This window comes from Trematomus bernacchii, unplaced genomic scaffold (genome assembly GCF_902827165.1).
Source record: "Trematomus bernacchii unplaced genomic scaffold, fTreBer1.1, whole genome shotgun sequence".
Taxonomy (NCBI): Eukaryota; Metazoa; Chordata; class Actinopteri; order Perciformes; family Nototheniidae; genus Trematomus; species Trematomus bernacchii.
In genome coordinates this window covers 3,121,650-3,138,101 of record NW_022987656.1, presented here as the reverse complement: position 1 = coordinate 3,138,101, position 16,452 = coordinate 3,121,650, and the positions used below count along the sequence as shown (strand labels likewise).

At 40.5% G+C, this 16,452-nt stretch overlaps 2 protein-coding genes across 2 annotated transcripts in view; one reads left to right on the top strand and one right to left on the bottom strand.

The window, feature by feature from the left end:
• Window positions 1-737: 737 nt before the first annotated feature.
• On the top strand, window positions 738-9,527 carry LOC117486752 (alcohol dehydrogenase class-3 chain L). The gene is made up of 9 exons (XM_034135286.1): window positions 738-800; window positions 3,037-3,138; window positions 3,897-4,038; window positions 4,117-4,204; window positions 5,073-5,292; window positions 6,256-6,516; window positions 7,334-7,469; window positions 8,397-8,535; window positions 9,425-9,527. Exons 1-9 carry the CDS (start codon window positions 783-785, stop codon window positions 9,447-9,449), a joined length of 1,131 nt encoding a protein of 376 aa, XP_033991177.1. The 5' UTR covers window positions 738-782; the 3' UTR covers window positions 9,450-9,527.
• A 1,467-nt stretch (window positions 9,528-10,994) lies between these two features.
• The window catches only part of metap1 (methionyl aminopeptidase 1), a 19,120-nt gene continuing 13,662 nt past the window's right edge, over window positions 10,995-16,452 (bottom strand). Inside the window, exons 8-11 of the mRNA XM_034135224.1 lie at window positions 14,571-14,702; window positions 13,760-13,903; window positions 13,589-13,654; window positions 10,995-12,654 (exon numbers count right to left, since the gene is read on the bottom strand). Of these exons, the coding sequence (XP_033991115.1) occupies window positions 12,488-12,654; window positions 13,589-13,654; window positions 13,760-13,903; window positions 14,571-14,702 (509 nt within the window). The 3' untranslated portion in view covers window positions 10,995-12,487. The remainder of the gene's footprint in view (window positions 12,655-13,588; window positions 13,655-13,759; window positions 13,904-14,570; window positions 14,703-16,452) is intronic.

Genomic DNA, 16,452 nt, shown 5'->3' with positions numbered 1-16,452 from the left:
CATTCTGAATTAATTGCAATTTCTTTAAAGATTTTTAGGGAGACCAGTTAAAAGAGAATTATAAAGCACGTTTTATCAGACTTAGACAATTATGTTTTGTCAGGGCTGCCATACAGTCTGTTACTAACTTACTACTTACTATCCAGTATATGTATATACTGTTATCTACCTCATTTAAAGACCAGCTCCACCTTAAAGGTTATCTATAGTGGGGTTTTTCCTCATTTAGTGCACAGGACAACACTAACCAGCGCAGTGATGCCAGCACAGGGGAATGTGATCCTGGCCACAGCATTCTGAATTAATTGCAATTTATTTAAAGATTTTTAGGGAGACCAGTTAAAAGAGAATTATAGTTGTCCAAGCGACTAGTAATAAAAGCAGAATCTGGGTTTTCAGGAGAAATGGAAATATACAATTGTGTCTCATCTATGTAACAGTGATATTCAACACTATGGTTATAATGAACTATCCCAAACTATATTTCCTGATCCTCCCTAACTTTCTAAAAATGTTGAAGTAATTGGCAAATATTCTAGTTGGGATATAACAAAAATAAAACAGATTAGGTTTTTCAGAAAATGTATTTTTTAATATCCCTATGCTCATCTTTACCTCAAAATCATTGAAAGGAGGGAATAAGCATTGTTGGGAAGGTAGGCAGAAAAGTGTTTGGACACGGCCAACACAGGCAGGAAGCTTCTTTGTGATTGGTCTAAACTCTGACAATACTTCCTCTTTTATCTGATCATGAGAGAGAGAGAGTCCAGTTGTGAAACAGCATGGCCACTGAAGGGAAGGTAAGAACGCTGACTTCTCCTCACATGCAATGATAGGAATATCTGTAAAGGTTTAATTTGAGCTGATCTACACACGTTAACATTACCTGTTCAGTCTAGTGTATGGAACAGAGGAAATGTGTTCTCCAGTAGGGGTGTTAAAAGTTAACAGCATTTAATTAAACAAATGATGCGATGATATACAATGACATTTGCGAGTTGGCGGCTCCCCCCCTCCCAGCTGTTGGTCCCGTTCGCGTTGGGGCAGCGGAGGGTGAAGAAGAGATCGATTCTTGCTGTCCATCACGGGTTATCAACTGTAGTCTTCTCCTATTGGCCGGCGTCGACGGGGTCCAAGGCAATTCCTGTCGTTTTTCTGGTGTTAAATTACAGCATTCTAATGTCTGTGGTTATTTAAACATTCCTTAATAACAGTATTGCAGCGTCAATAAATGAGTGTTAAAGACAGTGTGTTTAGTGTACAACACCACATGTCATTTCACTTTCAATTCACGAGGCTCGTCTCAATACCCATCCTCGACTCCTCTCTTCCCCTCCTCCGAAATCGATCAAGACCATAGACTGTATATATAAAGATCAAGACACGCCATGTTGAATGACGTCCCAATAGCTGAAATGCACAGTTGAGGAGGGGGTGAGGGAGGAGGGGTGAGGGAGGAGACGAAAGGGAGGATACACGAGAGCAGACTACGCGGAAGTGTTTTCACTACTCTCGTATAAAAGCCCCGCCCCCACCTTCACAGCTGTTCGATTTCAACACAGGAAAACGGAGAACTGGAAGAATGAGTGGAAAAGCGTCACATAAATGTATAAGTGCTCACAGCTCCGTGGGAATTATTATGTGCAATTCATTTCTTAAGGTTATACTAACAATTTAAGTCATGTTTAATTATCGTGAACGTCACTAAAACATAGCTATTAAGAAAGCTATTTCATAAATGGCTAGATCTTGATAAATAACAATTATTTTATAGTTTTGTGTTAAAATATGCAGTAGTTAAATTATTTAAAATTCACAGTCCTGAATGTGGGTTTGTGGTGAATGTGGGGATCTACAGTAAATAAATAAATATTTAACAACAAATGGGCCGGTTCTAAAGGGTTATTCAGTTAAGGCCGATGAGAGGGGATACAGCTGTGCACATGTCATCATTAACAGACGTCGTTTAAAAGTGACGTTTGAGTGAACGAGGACGTCCCAATTAATACCTGAGGACTCCTCTGTCCTCGCGTCTCCTCCTCAAGTCTCTCGCTCGCATCTTACAGAGGCGGAGCAAAGACGCAAGGAAGGGACGCGAGTGAGGGAAAGGAGGAGGTGAAATATTCAATTGAGATTAGCCTATTGTGTTTAGTGTAAAGCTGCTCCAGAGCCACTATTTCAAGCATACTACGTCATCGAGTGTCGCCGAAGGACTGTTCCAATGTCCAGCATACTTGGAATTCCGGCGTACTTCGTAGCGAGAAATTTCGAGGCTGCACATGTGTAGACTCCGCGGTCTTAAAATCCCCTCAATGCTTTGCGCACGGATCAATTTCCCCAAATCTGTGGCGGAAGATGTAAGGCGGGGCCTCTCATATGACGCACACCTGCACACTTGCTAGCGTGTTCCACTCTTCGTTTTCCGAATGCTAGGAAGTATTCTTGCCTCGCTTCTGAAGCAAGACGCTCGGAAGACATGTGCTACCAAGCAAGCGTACTCGACATTGAGAAACACCCCACATGTCATTTCAACTTCAATTCACGGGCCGTTTCTCAATGTCGAGTATACCTGCTGCAGAGCCACTATTTCAAGTATACTACGTCATCGAGTGGCGCCGAATGCTAGGCATTTAACATGCATTTAAACAGTCCTTCGGCGGCACTCGATGACGTAGTATACTTGAAATAGTGGCTCTGCAGCAGGTTTACTCGACATTGAGAAACGGCCACGGTTTCAAAACGTAGCATTAGCCACATGCTAACCGGAAATGACGAGATTTACTAGCGGAAAACCAGAAGTCATGTGTGAACATTCGGTTTTCAGAATAAAACAGTTTTAAATCAAAAAAGTGTATTTAATTTACGCCATATAAACATTGATTTTATTTCTTACAAATGTCAATGTTTGCCTTGAATACATTTTTGATGGGTGTGTTATACTAGCGTGTTTACAGAGCAGAACAACTGATGGTGAACTGACTGTAACACTAAGTGGATTAAATCACAACAGAGTTGCTCTTGCATGTTGTGTTGTAGGTGATCCGGTGCAAAGCTGCGGTAGCATGGGAGGCCGGGAAACCTCAGGTGATGGAGGAGGTGGAGGTGGCCCCTCCTAAAAGTGGGGAGGTTCGCCTTAAGGTAATGAAACAAGCCAGATGTTGTGATATTAACCCTCATTTATATAAAATACACGCTACTGCAAGAGGCAGTATCAGGCAATGTCCTCCCCTCTGTCTCCCCCTTTCAACTCTAAGAACCTCCATTAAAGACCCTCTCTGGCAAAAAAGTTGAAAACTAAGGGTAGGGGAAAAATCCAATGTAATGTAAAAAGCATAGTTTGGCAGTGTGGTGCACTTCAGCATCTTGTGGCTGAAATTAGTATTACAACAATTAAAACATAAGCAAAGATACATTAATCTTGTTTTCAACCTGTTAAAAATGTGAAACCTAAAAAGATTATCAGCATAAATAGATACAGGAGAGAAAGCACGTTTTACCAGACTTAGACAATATGTTTTGTCAGGGCTGCCATACAGTCTGTTACTAACTTACTAACCAGTATTTGTATATACTGTTATCTACCTCATTTAAAGACCAGCTCCACCTTAAAGGTTATCTATAGTGGGGTTTTTCCTCATTTAGTGCACAGGACAACACTACAGTGAACTTTGCACCATTTCTGGTTATCAGGAAAGTGTTTGCTTTACTCCAGTCATATAACCTCCTAGTAATGTATTCTACCAATCAGTAATTCTTCAACTTACTACTAATACTTTTTAAATAATGAATGGAAACATTTGATTGATGAACTGATTTCTCCATGTTACAGCAGTTTTTCATCTTCAGATGAGGTGTATATTTAAAAGGATGACCATGGATCAGATCTTATATTTCAGGTCGTTGCCACAGGGATCTGTCACACTGACTCCTACACACTCAGTGGCTCCGACCCTGAGGGGGTGTTCCCTGTAGTGCTGGGCCATGAGGGAGCTGGAATTGTGGAGAGTGTTGGGGAGGGGGTCACCAAGTTTCAAAAAGGTTATCTATCTCTTCTTTTCATTCAGATTTTTGCATTTTATGTAAATGCTCAAATGTAAAATGCTGTTTCTCTTTCAGGGGACACAGTCATACCCTTGTACATCCCACAGTGTGGTGAGTGCAAGTTCTGTAGGAATCCCAAAACCAACTTGTGTCAAAAGATCAGGTAAATATTTTCTAATAACGTTTTCACCAGAAAAGAGTTTTGTGTTGTTCAAGCGACTGTGTTTTACATGCCACTGCCACATTTTACTGCATGCTCTTACTTTGACATGCAAAAATCACAACATTAGCAGTTATCTATTCCTGTCTTAAAATTGCCGAGTGACACACATAGATATTTGCTCAGACTTAGATGTTGCAAGTGCTAAAGGAATACTAAAATCAATTTTGGTGAAAAAACAGGCAAAACTTTTTTTTGTGTGAAGCTTGAGCAAACATCTAATACACACCATTGTCGAATTCTACCTGCTTTTAGCAGTTGCTAGTTTACAGTAGTAAGGATACACTACTAATAACATGTTAAGTGCTTTTACCAACAGACTTTTTATGCATTTGTTTTCGGGTTGGAAGTAGCCAGACTGTGTGCTCTTACTTTGTAAATGCGGGAACCCGTCATTAGCAGTAATTACAATCTAAAATGGCTGAGCGACACGTAGATATTCTTTCTGTGTTTTAAGTTTGTCTTAAAACCCTGTGTGTGTTACATGCAAATCAGTAAACATAGACTTCAGATCTATAATTGCCTATTGCCTGTTCGAAAGCTGTACATTTAAAAAGATTTTCATAAAAGTTTTTCATTTACTTGTAAATCAATTTGAAGTATTCACAGAATTATTTTTTTCATTTGTGGGATTTTTTTTTTCAGGCCAGTTTTATATTTATATTTTTCAAACATCGATTTTTAGCATTTGTAGAATGCGTTTCACATCTAAAGATGATACACTACACTGACTCTTCAAACACATAATGTCAAATCTACCTCCATAGTTGCTGGTCAGCTGTCACATCTGCTCTTCTGTCTTACTCTCCAGGCTCACTCAGGGCAAAGGCTTGATGCCAGATGGAACAACCCGTTTCACCTGCAAAGGCAAGAGCCTCTTCCACTTCATGGGCTGTAGCACATTCTCTGAGTACACAGTGGTGGCTGATATCTCCCTGGCTAAAGTGGATCCCATGGCCCCTCTGGACAAGGTGTGTCTGCTGGGCTGTGGCATCACCACAGGCTATGGAGCTGCTGTAAACACTGCCAAGGTCAGTCTGTCGTCACTGTGCTGTGATGAAAGCCAGTGACTGTAATAATTCTCCAATTCCCAGGAAAAATAACACATTACTTTTGCTCCAAAGTAAATATCCCGCTTCCGATATTTTCCAAAGCCTTAACCCTGACCCACATTTTTGGAAATAGATAAATGTAATCATGCTAACAAAGGATTCTGTGCTTCAATCCATTTTTTTACAAAAACGGTTTTACTAGAGTAATAAGACATTTGAGGAAATGAAACAGTCTATTAAGTATATTACAGCACGATATAGCTTACAGTATAATATATAGATTTAAAGAGCTACAAATAATTATTTTTCAGGGTAAAGACAACAGAGGCATCATTACAATACCTCAATAGCAGCAGTACAGTAAAGCCATAGCGTCATTACCTAGTAAAATATCAACAACTTCTCAATAAATTGGCAAACATTTTGAACAACCCTGTCCCAAAAATATGTATTATTTTTTACAGTTACATTTTAAGATTTTAGGTGCAGGTTTAAAACAAAATATGTCCAATACTTCAATTTTGTCCAAATACATGCAGAAATGATTACATTTCCATCAGCCTCTGCTGTGCTATCAATATGTGTTAACATGCTAACTCACCAAAATGGGATGCTAAATGCTATATCAGCATGTTACATTTTCATTGTTAGCATATTGGTATACTTAGCAATTCGGTCAAAGGATCCCTTGCCTAAGTACAGACTCCCAGATCTGCTTGGAGGATTTTAAATGTGGATTTAATATGTCCATCTATTATTTTTTTAACCTATATCTGATGCCAGTTAAAACGCAATTAAAGCCTAAAGAAGCAAACGCATGCAAAACCGTTCTAACCATTGGGTAGCATTCATTTTAAGGTTCTCTGTACAACATCTTATCTTCGCTGTGATGTTCGGAAAGGCGCTGACCTGTATTTGCCTCTCCATTCCTTCACCCTGCAGGTGGAGGCTGGCTCCACCTGTGCCGTGTTTGGCCTGGGGGCGCTGGGTCTTGCAGCTATTATGGGCTGTAATGCAGCCGGGGCAGCCAGGATTATTGGAGTGGATCTCAACCCGGACAAATTTAAAACTGCTAGAGAGTTTGGTGCCACAGAGGTGGTGAACCCGAAGGACCACAGCAGGCCGATCCAAGAGGTCCTGGTGGAGATGACAGATGGAGGCGTGGACTACTCCTTTGAATGCGTGGGCAATGTGGCAATAATGGTGAATTATACAATATTATTAACCATTCCTTTTCCCTTCATCTCTGCATGCTGAGTAAACACAAGAATCCTTGAATATGGCTTTATTGACAGTGCTTTATAAAAAAACATATTTCCATCTATCTGCAATTTTTAATAAAGACAGACAAGTACACATTTTAAGTTCCATTACTTTTGGATGACCTCAATATCAAAGGCAGTGCTAATAAATAAAAGAGAAACATATATTAAAATAAGATGTTTTTTTACTTAAGTGTATTATGTAAGAAAACATAACAATGTAACCTTAGAAAGAAAACAACTAGATTTTTCTGTAACAAAAATATGTCCTCTGCTCTCTGATAGGAAAACCTGTCTTTTTATTAAGCATATTCAGGCAGTAGTCTGTAGACCAACAATAAAACACATAAGCAGATTTCATAATTTCGCTTCGCAAGCCTGTATTTATAAAATATAAAAAATGTATGTTATTTGGAGTTACTATCCCCTGTAGCTGCAATAGCAGATGGCTGAACAACCAGAGTAACTGCCAAAAACAAAATGGAGTTTCCTGTAATCTTGGTAGTTGCTAGGCTTGAAGGTAAAGAAGCAATTCAATTGTCTGTGTGAAAACTGCACCAATATCATTAGATTAGTTTTTACAATAAATACTTCTATTAAATATGATATACATTTAGAATTCAGATTCAGTGTCTTTTAATACAATTATATTCTTGGCAATGTCCAGATAAATTAGGGTGATGTTGTGGTAGCAGTCTGGTTTGGCTTGGATCAGGTTGAGGTCATACTGTCTGTCTGATATTGTGTCTTGGTTGCAGAGAGCTGCCCTGGAGGCCTGTCATAAAGGCTGGGGCACTAGCGTCATCATCGGGGTGGCAGCAGCCGGACAGGAGATCTCAACTCGGCCCTTCCAGCTGGTGACCGGACGCACGTGGAAAGGCACTGCTTTTGGGGGTAACAAGCTGCTTGTTCTTAGTCTGATTTTTCTTGAGATGTGAATGGGTTTCTAATTCATCATATTAGACAAAAATGCGTCGCCTGAAATTCCAAACGGACACCTGGCACTACAGTCACAAACAGTTCTCATGTACCCTTTTCCAAACGAGGCAGTCCCATGGCCAGATCCTGATGTAGAAAAAGTGTTCCTAGTTACCACTGCAGAGGTGCCGGCCTTTGGCCCCAAAAGTTAGTTAAACTTGGGCAACAAATATTTGCCTGAGTGGCCTGAGATAAGCCGAGAGCTGCATATCGGAGACCTAAATCAGAGGCTGGGGCTTAATTCACGTTAGCAACAAAAATGTATGGCGAGTACATTGCAGAGTAGCAAGTTGTTGGAGTATAGTAGAACGTTGTTTAAGAAGTTATCTAATTGCATTAACGACAAGAGTAAAGAGTAACATATTTCAGAAGTTAACGTCAGAGGCTGGAACTGGATTTACATGTCAGTTCATGGCAAGTACGACAAAGGAAAGAATGTCTTTCATAAGCCTAGAAAGTTTGTTCTGCTTTTCATTTCCTTTGGTTTCGTAAGTATAAGAGAATCAGGAACCCAGCTCCAACGCAGTATGCAACTTGTGCTTCGAAATGGAAACAAGGCCATCCAAAACTCTAACTCCAGCATGGAATTTGAACTGGACTCTTTAGTGGAAAGGGGTATGGCCCATAATGCGCGTTGCAAACAAGTCTATCTACCTTCACATTTTTTGCAAGAAGTGCTTTTTGACCCAGAGTTGTAGTCTTGCTGCTTTAAGCATTAACACTTGTTCTGACAGGTCAGAAGAAGAAATGACATTCTGTGATCTGCCCTGTCTATAGCCTCTAGTGATGGAACCCCTGCATTTATTTTCTGTACTTTAATGAGCTATTTCACACTTTTCCCAGGATACAAGAGTGTCGACAGTGTTCCAAAACTTGTTGAGGAGTACATGAAAAAGAAGCTCAAAGTGGACGAATTTGTGACTCACACTCTGCCCTTTGAGAAGATCAATGAAGGGTTTGATCTCATGAATGCTGGGAAATGGTAAGCCTCAGTTTAAGATGTATTTTGAATCTGTTTGTTCTGTTAACGTGAGGATTTAGGCCCCATTTACACGGGAACGCAAACAAAACGCAAACGAAGCAAATTCGATATCAAAAAAGTCTTCCGTTCACACGGATACGGCTCAATAAACGTGTCCCTTCACACAAGACCGCTCGACCCGCTGAAGACGCTGTAGTACATATGCCGGGCCTGTAAGTGGCGCTGTACTTCCGCCACAAAATACACCAAAAGCAGCGAAGAAGACCCAGAGCATGGTTGCCATGGTTGCCTGGTAGCCCTTCTGTTTATTCTCCGCAGTGGATTTAGCAACATCTAGTTCATGTAGTTCTCCATGTCCACTTGTTGCTGATGGTTGTGGTAGAGGAGCTGTAGATTTTGCACTAACATCTGTAGCATGGTCAGTAGCAGTAGCAGTAGCTACTGACCATGCTACAGCAGTGAGCAGCAGAGGTGGGGAGAGGCGGGGCTATGGCTTCATCGTTATCAGGAAATTATCGTATAGGACGTACACACGGAGCCGTTTGGCCCCCCAGAGCGTTCCGTCCGCAGATCTATCCACCTTGGGACCCGTTATCGTTTTAGGGGTCCGTTTCCGCGTTTCCATTAAGGCCTCGTGTGAAGGAACGAAAGAGAAAAGTAGCGGATACAACCCGTTTTGTTCCCGTGTAAACAGCACCTTAGTGTCCCTCTGGGTTTTGTCTGTTGAGAATGTAATGCGTCACTGCTGCCCTCTGTTGAGGACAAAGCTGAGATGTGATGAGACAGGGTTTCATAATAGATTGCACCATGAGGTCTCTTTTCAAATAGGAGTGCTAATTAAATCACAAATGTCATGAACCTTAATCTAATCCAATTTGAATCTTTTCAGCATTCGCGTCGTCCTTCAGTTCTAGATGCACAGAAGCCCAGGAAACCATGATCGCACTCCAAGTTTACCCTGCTCTGTTGAATAAATCTTTCAGTTCCCTCTTCATGTGTGTCTTATTTGAACAATACAACTTCTGACACTTCTTTGATCAGCGTCTCGCCCCTGAAAGAACACACACACGAGAGAGAACATTGTGGAAAGGAAAAAGAGAGGTAACAAAACAAGATTATTCTTTGATCTAGACTGAATGAATAATAAGACTATACAACTACAAACAACCAAATGGCATCAGTGTTGAAAGGTTGTTAATCTATGATGATTCTTCAAGTGGATCTTTGCGATAGCAGCTTGGACATCAAGGCCCGATGAAGCTGTGGAAAGTGAAACAAGCCTTCTGAAACACTCGCAAAACATCCTTTGATTATTCTCCCTGTGGGGTTTGAGAACAAGGCTGCTTTAAAAGTTTTCACTGTAAACGTTAGTGTCCCTCCCAAGCTTGGGTGATGCTCTTTAGTTTCCAAAATGTAGACTTCAACTGGGTTGGACTTGAGAGAATAGCTACAGCAGCTTGTACTCAGCCATGTCGGACTCAGTTAGGCGGAACATGTTTCCCCATCAGCTCAGTTCTTGCTCTGTAGCTAGAACACAGAGCCAAAGTAAGTGTTCCTCCTCAGTTGTTTGTGGTGATGAACAATGTGTGCTGTCTGTTGGGCAGATGTATAAAAGGACACATTATGTTGAAATGGACAATGTGCCTTTTTGCTTGATCGACCTCAAAGTAATTGATTTTAAATGTATTTCTTCAAAACACACATTTTGACTTTGATGTTCCATTTGTTGGATATGAAGTGAGGTTTTTTGTAAGGTTAGGATCGATGATACTAAATGTTAGAAGGAGCGTTCAGACTTCCAATTGTAGTCCAAGAAGTATTGACCAATCACGTTCACGCGGGATTTGGTTGAACACGGGTAAATAATTGTGCGGGGAGCAAAAGAGGCGGAACGCATTTCCCGTTATTGCACTCAAGGTACTTTTGACTTTAGTCTGACAATAATTTAGCTTTCGATCAGCTAAAAAATAAACATCTGGTTCACGTTGTCTCATTACGCCATCTTTGCGTCTCAGGATGATAATCAAACTGTGAACAATGACCACGAGAAAGGAAGTATTGGCCCAATAGACCGGTGAGTCCTGGGATTGAGATTGGAGCACTCAAACTGGTCAATGCAGCTGCACTTTTTCTGTTACGACAATTGGAAGTGTCTTGCCGTCATACATTTGTACCATTGTTGTTGAGGTGCTTTGGCGGTCCTGATTTATAATCTAACAGCAGTTTACTAATTCATTCTGCTGAAACTACCATTTACTACTGTCCGGGGCAATAAGGTACTCTGTATTTATCACTGCAAACTACATACTAAAATGGGCCTATAGAATCATATGTGTGCAGGAGAACCTTCATTTTGACTTTATGAATAAAATGGTTCACTGAAGAAAAAAAGGCAGTAATAAAAGTCATGAATAATTAAGCTATTAGATCATTTAAAGGAGAAACTCGCACACAAGAGCTACAGAAGAGTCATTTATTACTCCATTAGAAGAAATACAAAGATGGCAGAGAAACTGTGATCACATTAGTCCTCTGAAAATAGAAAGAATGCTGCTCTCACCGGGAAAACCCCTATGTGGAGATGAATGGTGACCGTAGAGACAAGGGGAAACACCAGGTAACTTTCCGTGAGATATCCAGCATGTTTTAATTCCTAGACTTACACATTAAGGCTCGATTTGCTACAGCAGGGCTCTAGAAAACACGAAACACTAAAGGAGTTTTCCTCAGATTAACAAGCTCAGCGCTTCAACAACTGTGTGCTCAATGTCATTTCTCTCATTCTCAATATCTATGAAGATACTCTGGTTGCATCACACTTCTCCTAGCAACCGTGGCTGACGTAATCTACTGAAAAAGTTCCGACTGCACTAATAACCATAGCCACATTCAGGATGTAACAATTGAGTGCTTCTAGTGGACACGTCACCAGGTAAATAAGACAGTGAGTGTTTCTCTGGTACTGAGATTGAATACCCAGCAAGCAGGCATGACGCAATAAGTCAATTGATGGTTGTACTTTTACAAACCGTACAGAAATGAGTTTATATGCTATTTTTTTTTGACAAAATCCACCTACCAGCACATCAAAATATCACTTATTAACATGTTACATCTTGTTTGTTAATCCAAACAGAAAACCAATTGTAAAAACCACAAATCAAGTTTTTTTTGTTTAAATTCTGAGCTTTCGAGGTGCTGGAAGGTATTTTGTTTTAAAGAGCTGGTCCAGGTGTTTTCTCCAGCTTCAAGTATTTATGCTAACCGTCTCCTGGTTGTTGCTACATTTTTAATGGACACCAAGGTGTATTGGTCTTCAACCAAATCTGCCAAGTGTATTTTTATAACATCAAACTACTGCTTTAAATTTAGGCTGTTTGGCTCTTGGCAGAGAATGACTTTTGTTGCCTGTACTCTAAACTAAATATAGTACGCTTTATGGCCCGGAGTTATTTTCTATATCTAAAATAAGTTGTTGAGGTTTTGAGAGTTGTTAACCCTGGGAACCCTCCTCGGTCTCTAGTATTGCTGATTCTTTTCAGTCCATCTCTGGGGGAAGTGTGAAGTGAGCAGAGGCTGAGAGAGAAAAGAAGCACGTTGTTACTAGTGTATCTGCCCTGAGCACCACACACACCACAGACAACAACTAGCCAGCCAGTAACAAACTCTGGGTGACATGACAGGCCACTAAGCAAAACCATATCTCATAAATACGTTCCTTCAGAGGATACAGTTTTCACTAATAAAGCGTTTGATATAAGACACATTCAAGTACTTCCATTTATTTCAAGGATATTTAATTCAAAGAACAATGAGAGCGGCAGTTAAACTGAGCTCTAGGAGTGGTGCTTCTTGTTTGTAATATGTGTGAGTGTGTATGTGTGTATGTGTGTGTGAGGCCCAGAGGGTGTCTTGTGTTCTGGAAAAGTCCAGTCCTTGGATGCGTGCGAGTCTACACTTGGTTGAGGAAGTGAGCGCGGCCGTTGTCCTCCATGCGGCGGGTGAGGATCTCGCAGCCGGTCTCCGTCACCAACAGGGTGTGTTCGAACTGAGCAGAGCGCTTCCCGTCTCGGGTCACTGCCGTCCAGCCGTCGGGCCACGTCTCGTCTTGCCAGCCACCTGAGACATGACACACTCACAGATTTAGCTTACACAGCATCAATTAAACAAAGCTGTCAAAACCAACACTTGGAGCCTGACTCACTGGACACCTGTGAGGGTGATTTAAAGCATGGCTGGGTCTGCTCAATTACACATTAAACCTCTTGTTGTGGAAAAACTATTGGATCCCTTCTACTTTTAAATACTAGCCGAAGTATTAACAACCAAATGCACTTAAAAGTATTACAATGTGTTTGTCAATTTTAAATACTTCTAACTGTGATAATACTAATAATATATTTTTAGTTAGTTTTCATCGTCAATATCTTTACTATAACTTAGAAACCTCTATATATATTGTAATATACACATTTTCACTTAATAGTTAAATATTGTAGAATAATGTGCACATTTCTACTCATCTTCCTATGATCATATAATTATCTTTATTCTATTTCAACTCATGGATAATTTTTACTTTACCTTCTTGTGATTATATAAATATATTTTATTTTATTTTAATAAACAAGAATTCTAAAATGGAGCAAGAAAACAGTATAATTAAAGTATTGTGATTATAAGAAATGTAGATTAGTCTGTTTTACCAACTAACTTGCCATGAGACTGTTATATGTCTATCCTGAAAAATGTGTGTCTCAAAATTCACACAACCTGAAGAATGAAAGGTTAATTTCTAGGTCACCACCATTCGCCAAGACAAATAGACCATATAAAACCCTTATAATGTATGTGTAAAATGCATTGTGACAAAGCTGAAATCATTTTCCTTACTTATGAAAGCCTACATAACAGGTTTTCTGGAGGACAGCGTGTTTATGTTTACTCTTTATTCTTCAATATTTGTTTCAAATAATTGCTACAATTGAGCACATTGAGTAATGTGAACAATTATGATAATTGTAACGTCACAAACAAAGGCAGTACCACTCACCTTCACATATCATGGGTTCAATGGTGAACACGTGGCCAGGCTTCATAACTCCCACTGCTTTGTTTTCTGGGAAACATTGAATAAATAAATCATTCTTTTGTACGAGAGCAAGCAACAAAACAACCTTCATACATTTAAGACATGTACGATGGCAGGTGTGTGACTACTCACTGGCATAATGTGGCACATTGGGAGCAGTGTGGAAAAGTCTATGGATGCCGTGGCCGCAGTAGCTGCGCACCACAGAGAAGCCGTTAGCTTGAGCGTGCTTCTGTATGATGTTCCCTAATTCTCTGTAGCGGATACCAGGCTTCACTGTGAAAAAAGGTTAGCATGAGGGTTATCGGTAGGGATGCAAAAAAACCCAAAAACATTTAGATTATTGATTCATCAGCAGATTTCTAGACCAATTGTTTGGTATATAAAATGTCGGAAAATTGTGATAGTTTTCAAGTCCAGCTGTCAGAGCTGCAGCAAGTGTTGACTATTCCTGTAGCCTAACAAAACGTAACTGTAGTTAAAACAATTCCGGGGCTGACAATTAACAAAAAGAAAATCTTGTAATGAGTGTACCAATTGGAAAAACAACATTTATAATGACCAATAACTTTGACTTGAATTTGTTCAATGTAAACTTAATAAAAGTTGGTATTAAAAGTTAATTGTGGCCCTTGGAGACAGGTCCCAAACAGTTAAATACTGTTTCAAAGTTCAGAAATAACTTTAAATATCAACTTCTTCTGGAATATCAGCGCTCTCTTGTGGACAAACTATGTAAGAGTGACACCTTTTAGAAATGTACAGTTCTGAACCGCAATTCTTGTTATTTGACATATATGCTGATACCGACATCTTATTATACTCCACACAGACTGCACGACTCTATACAAATGCAGTAAGGTGGGTTTACTTCCGTCTCCCTGTTCGAGCAGGATTCTCTGTGCACACATGGGTTAAGAAATAAGAAAGCTGGAATTCCTACCGGAGTCGATGGCTTGCATAAGGCATTCATACGTGGTCTGCACCAGTTTCTTCGCTTCTTCCTCCACCTCGCCCACATAGAAGGTTTCATTGAGGTCACCATGGAAACCGTTGTGGTAGACGGTGATGTCCACTGTGTAAGAATGAGCGCCATTGTGTTACAAGACAAATTGGATTCCATTATGTTTGACACAAACAAAGTACTGTCATGAATAACCTGAGATGTAATGGTATGAATGGGTGACCATGTTTTCTTTTAAGGCATCGACCAATAGAGTGGTGCAGTGAAGACGTATTTTTTTTAGGCCGACCCTGAAGTTAGTTAAAGGAGAGGTGTCATGGCCATTTCCACTGATCATAATTCCATTGTTGAGGTATACTAAAATAGATTTATACTGTGCATTTTTCCAAACTCACATTGGTTTCTCATACAGCATCTCTGTAAACTACTTGTATTCACTGAATTTCACTATCTGCCTTTAACGGCTCGTTGTAGCTCCCAAAGCTCCAGCCCCCACCCTCCCTGTGAGCACAGTGTGCTCTGATTGGTCGGGACGTTGTGAATCGCGCTGAGCTCCGTGGAGGTGTTGTTTCCTTGTTTAGGATACATAGTGAAACACAGCCAAACTCATCCTGAGCACACACAAACTCACATCCGAAGTAAAAACAATAAGTGTGGCTTGATATTGAGTAAGAAAAAGGTTGATAAACGCTGTGAGAATGGGTCTGCAGAGAGAATTTTGCCGCGATCCCAACTGTCTGTTATCAGCCTGCAGCCAGGGAGGAGAAATCAGCTGAGCTGCCTGCTCCCTGCACACAGATGTGTGCGTGAGGAAGTCCGTGGATTGGTCAATTTGGACCAATCAGCGGGGGCTTCACGTAGCGGCTCCGCGGACGTAACGTAACGGCTCCACGGATTGGTCCATTTCGTTCCGGGTACGGGTTGACATCATGCCGTCCCGGAAGAATCAAATGGACAATGACGTATCTCCAACGAGGCGTTTTGGGGAGGTATTTTCTGTGTTAGAGTTTTACTCGCTACAGGGTGTACTTTGAGGGTTTTGACTCTGCACACCGTTTACATGCATATGTAAACGGTGTGCAGAGTAATTTATTTACGACTTATAAAAGCTTCAGACATTAACAAGGGAGGTATTTATGAACATATTTTATGTTAATAGAACAAAAGGTGAAAATCTCTTCAGCTTGTGTTAACCAGAGACATCATTTCAGGCATCTAAGCAAAACACATACAAAAGCACGTTGTCTTCGAGACGAGGTAATCTGAAGTGGTAACATTCCTGGTTTCAGGACTCATTCCTGCACCACTCTATTATTAGATTATGTTTGGCATGTCCCCAGTTTACAGGAAACAGACAAGAGTACCAGCACACTACTTTTGAGATGAGGAACAGGAAGTGGTTAAATGCTAACTCATTTCCAGATTTTAGGACTCATTCCTGCATCATTCTATTTGCAAGGCCAAATTACTGATGAAAATGGAATTGCTAGAGGGCAAACTGGGACTCTTCCCACTTTAGGAGAAATATAGAGCAGAGGATCTGACAAGCACATCCCCACTGCTAAAGGTTGATGAAACTATTTGTCTTGTCGGCGCATGCAGCGAGAGATGAGTTGTTGGCCAGCGCTCCATCAGACACTCTGAGGGGGAGTGGCGGATGGAAGACATCGCCTTCGCAGAAATATTCATGAAGAGGCTAAAATTGGCCCAACTCCCGCTGTTACCATTTCAAGATGCTGGTACAACCATTTGTCAAGGCAGAGGAATCGGTTTTTTCCCCCCCACTCTTTAATAAAACATTTCCCTTCATCCTAACTTAGTTTTACCGTTTATAGGACATGGTTTCATATACAAAATGTTA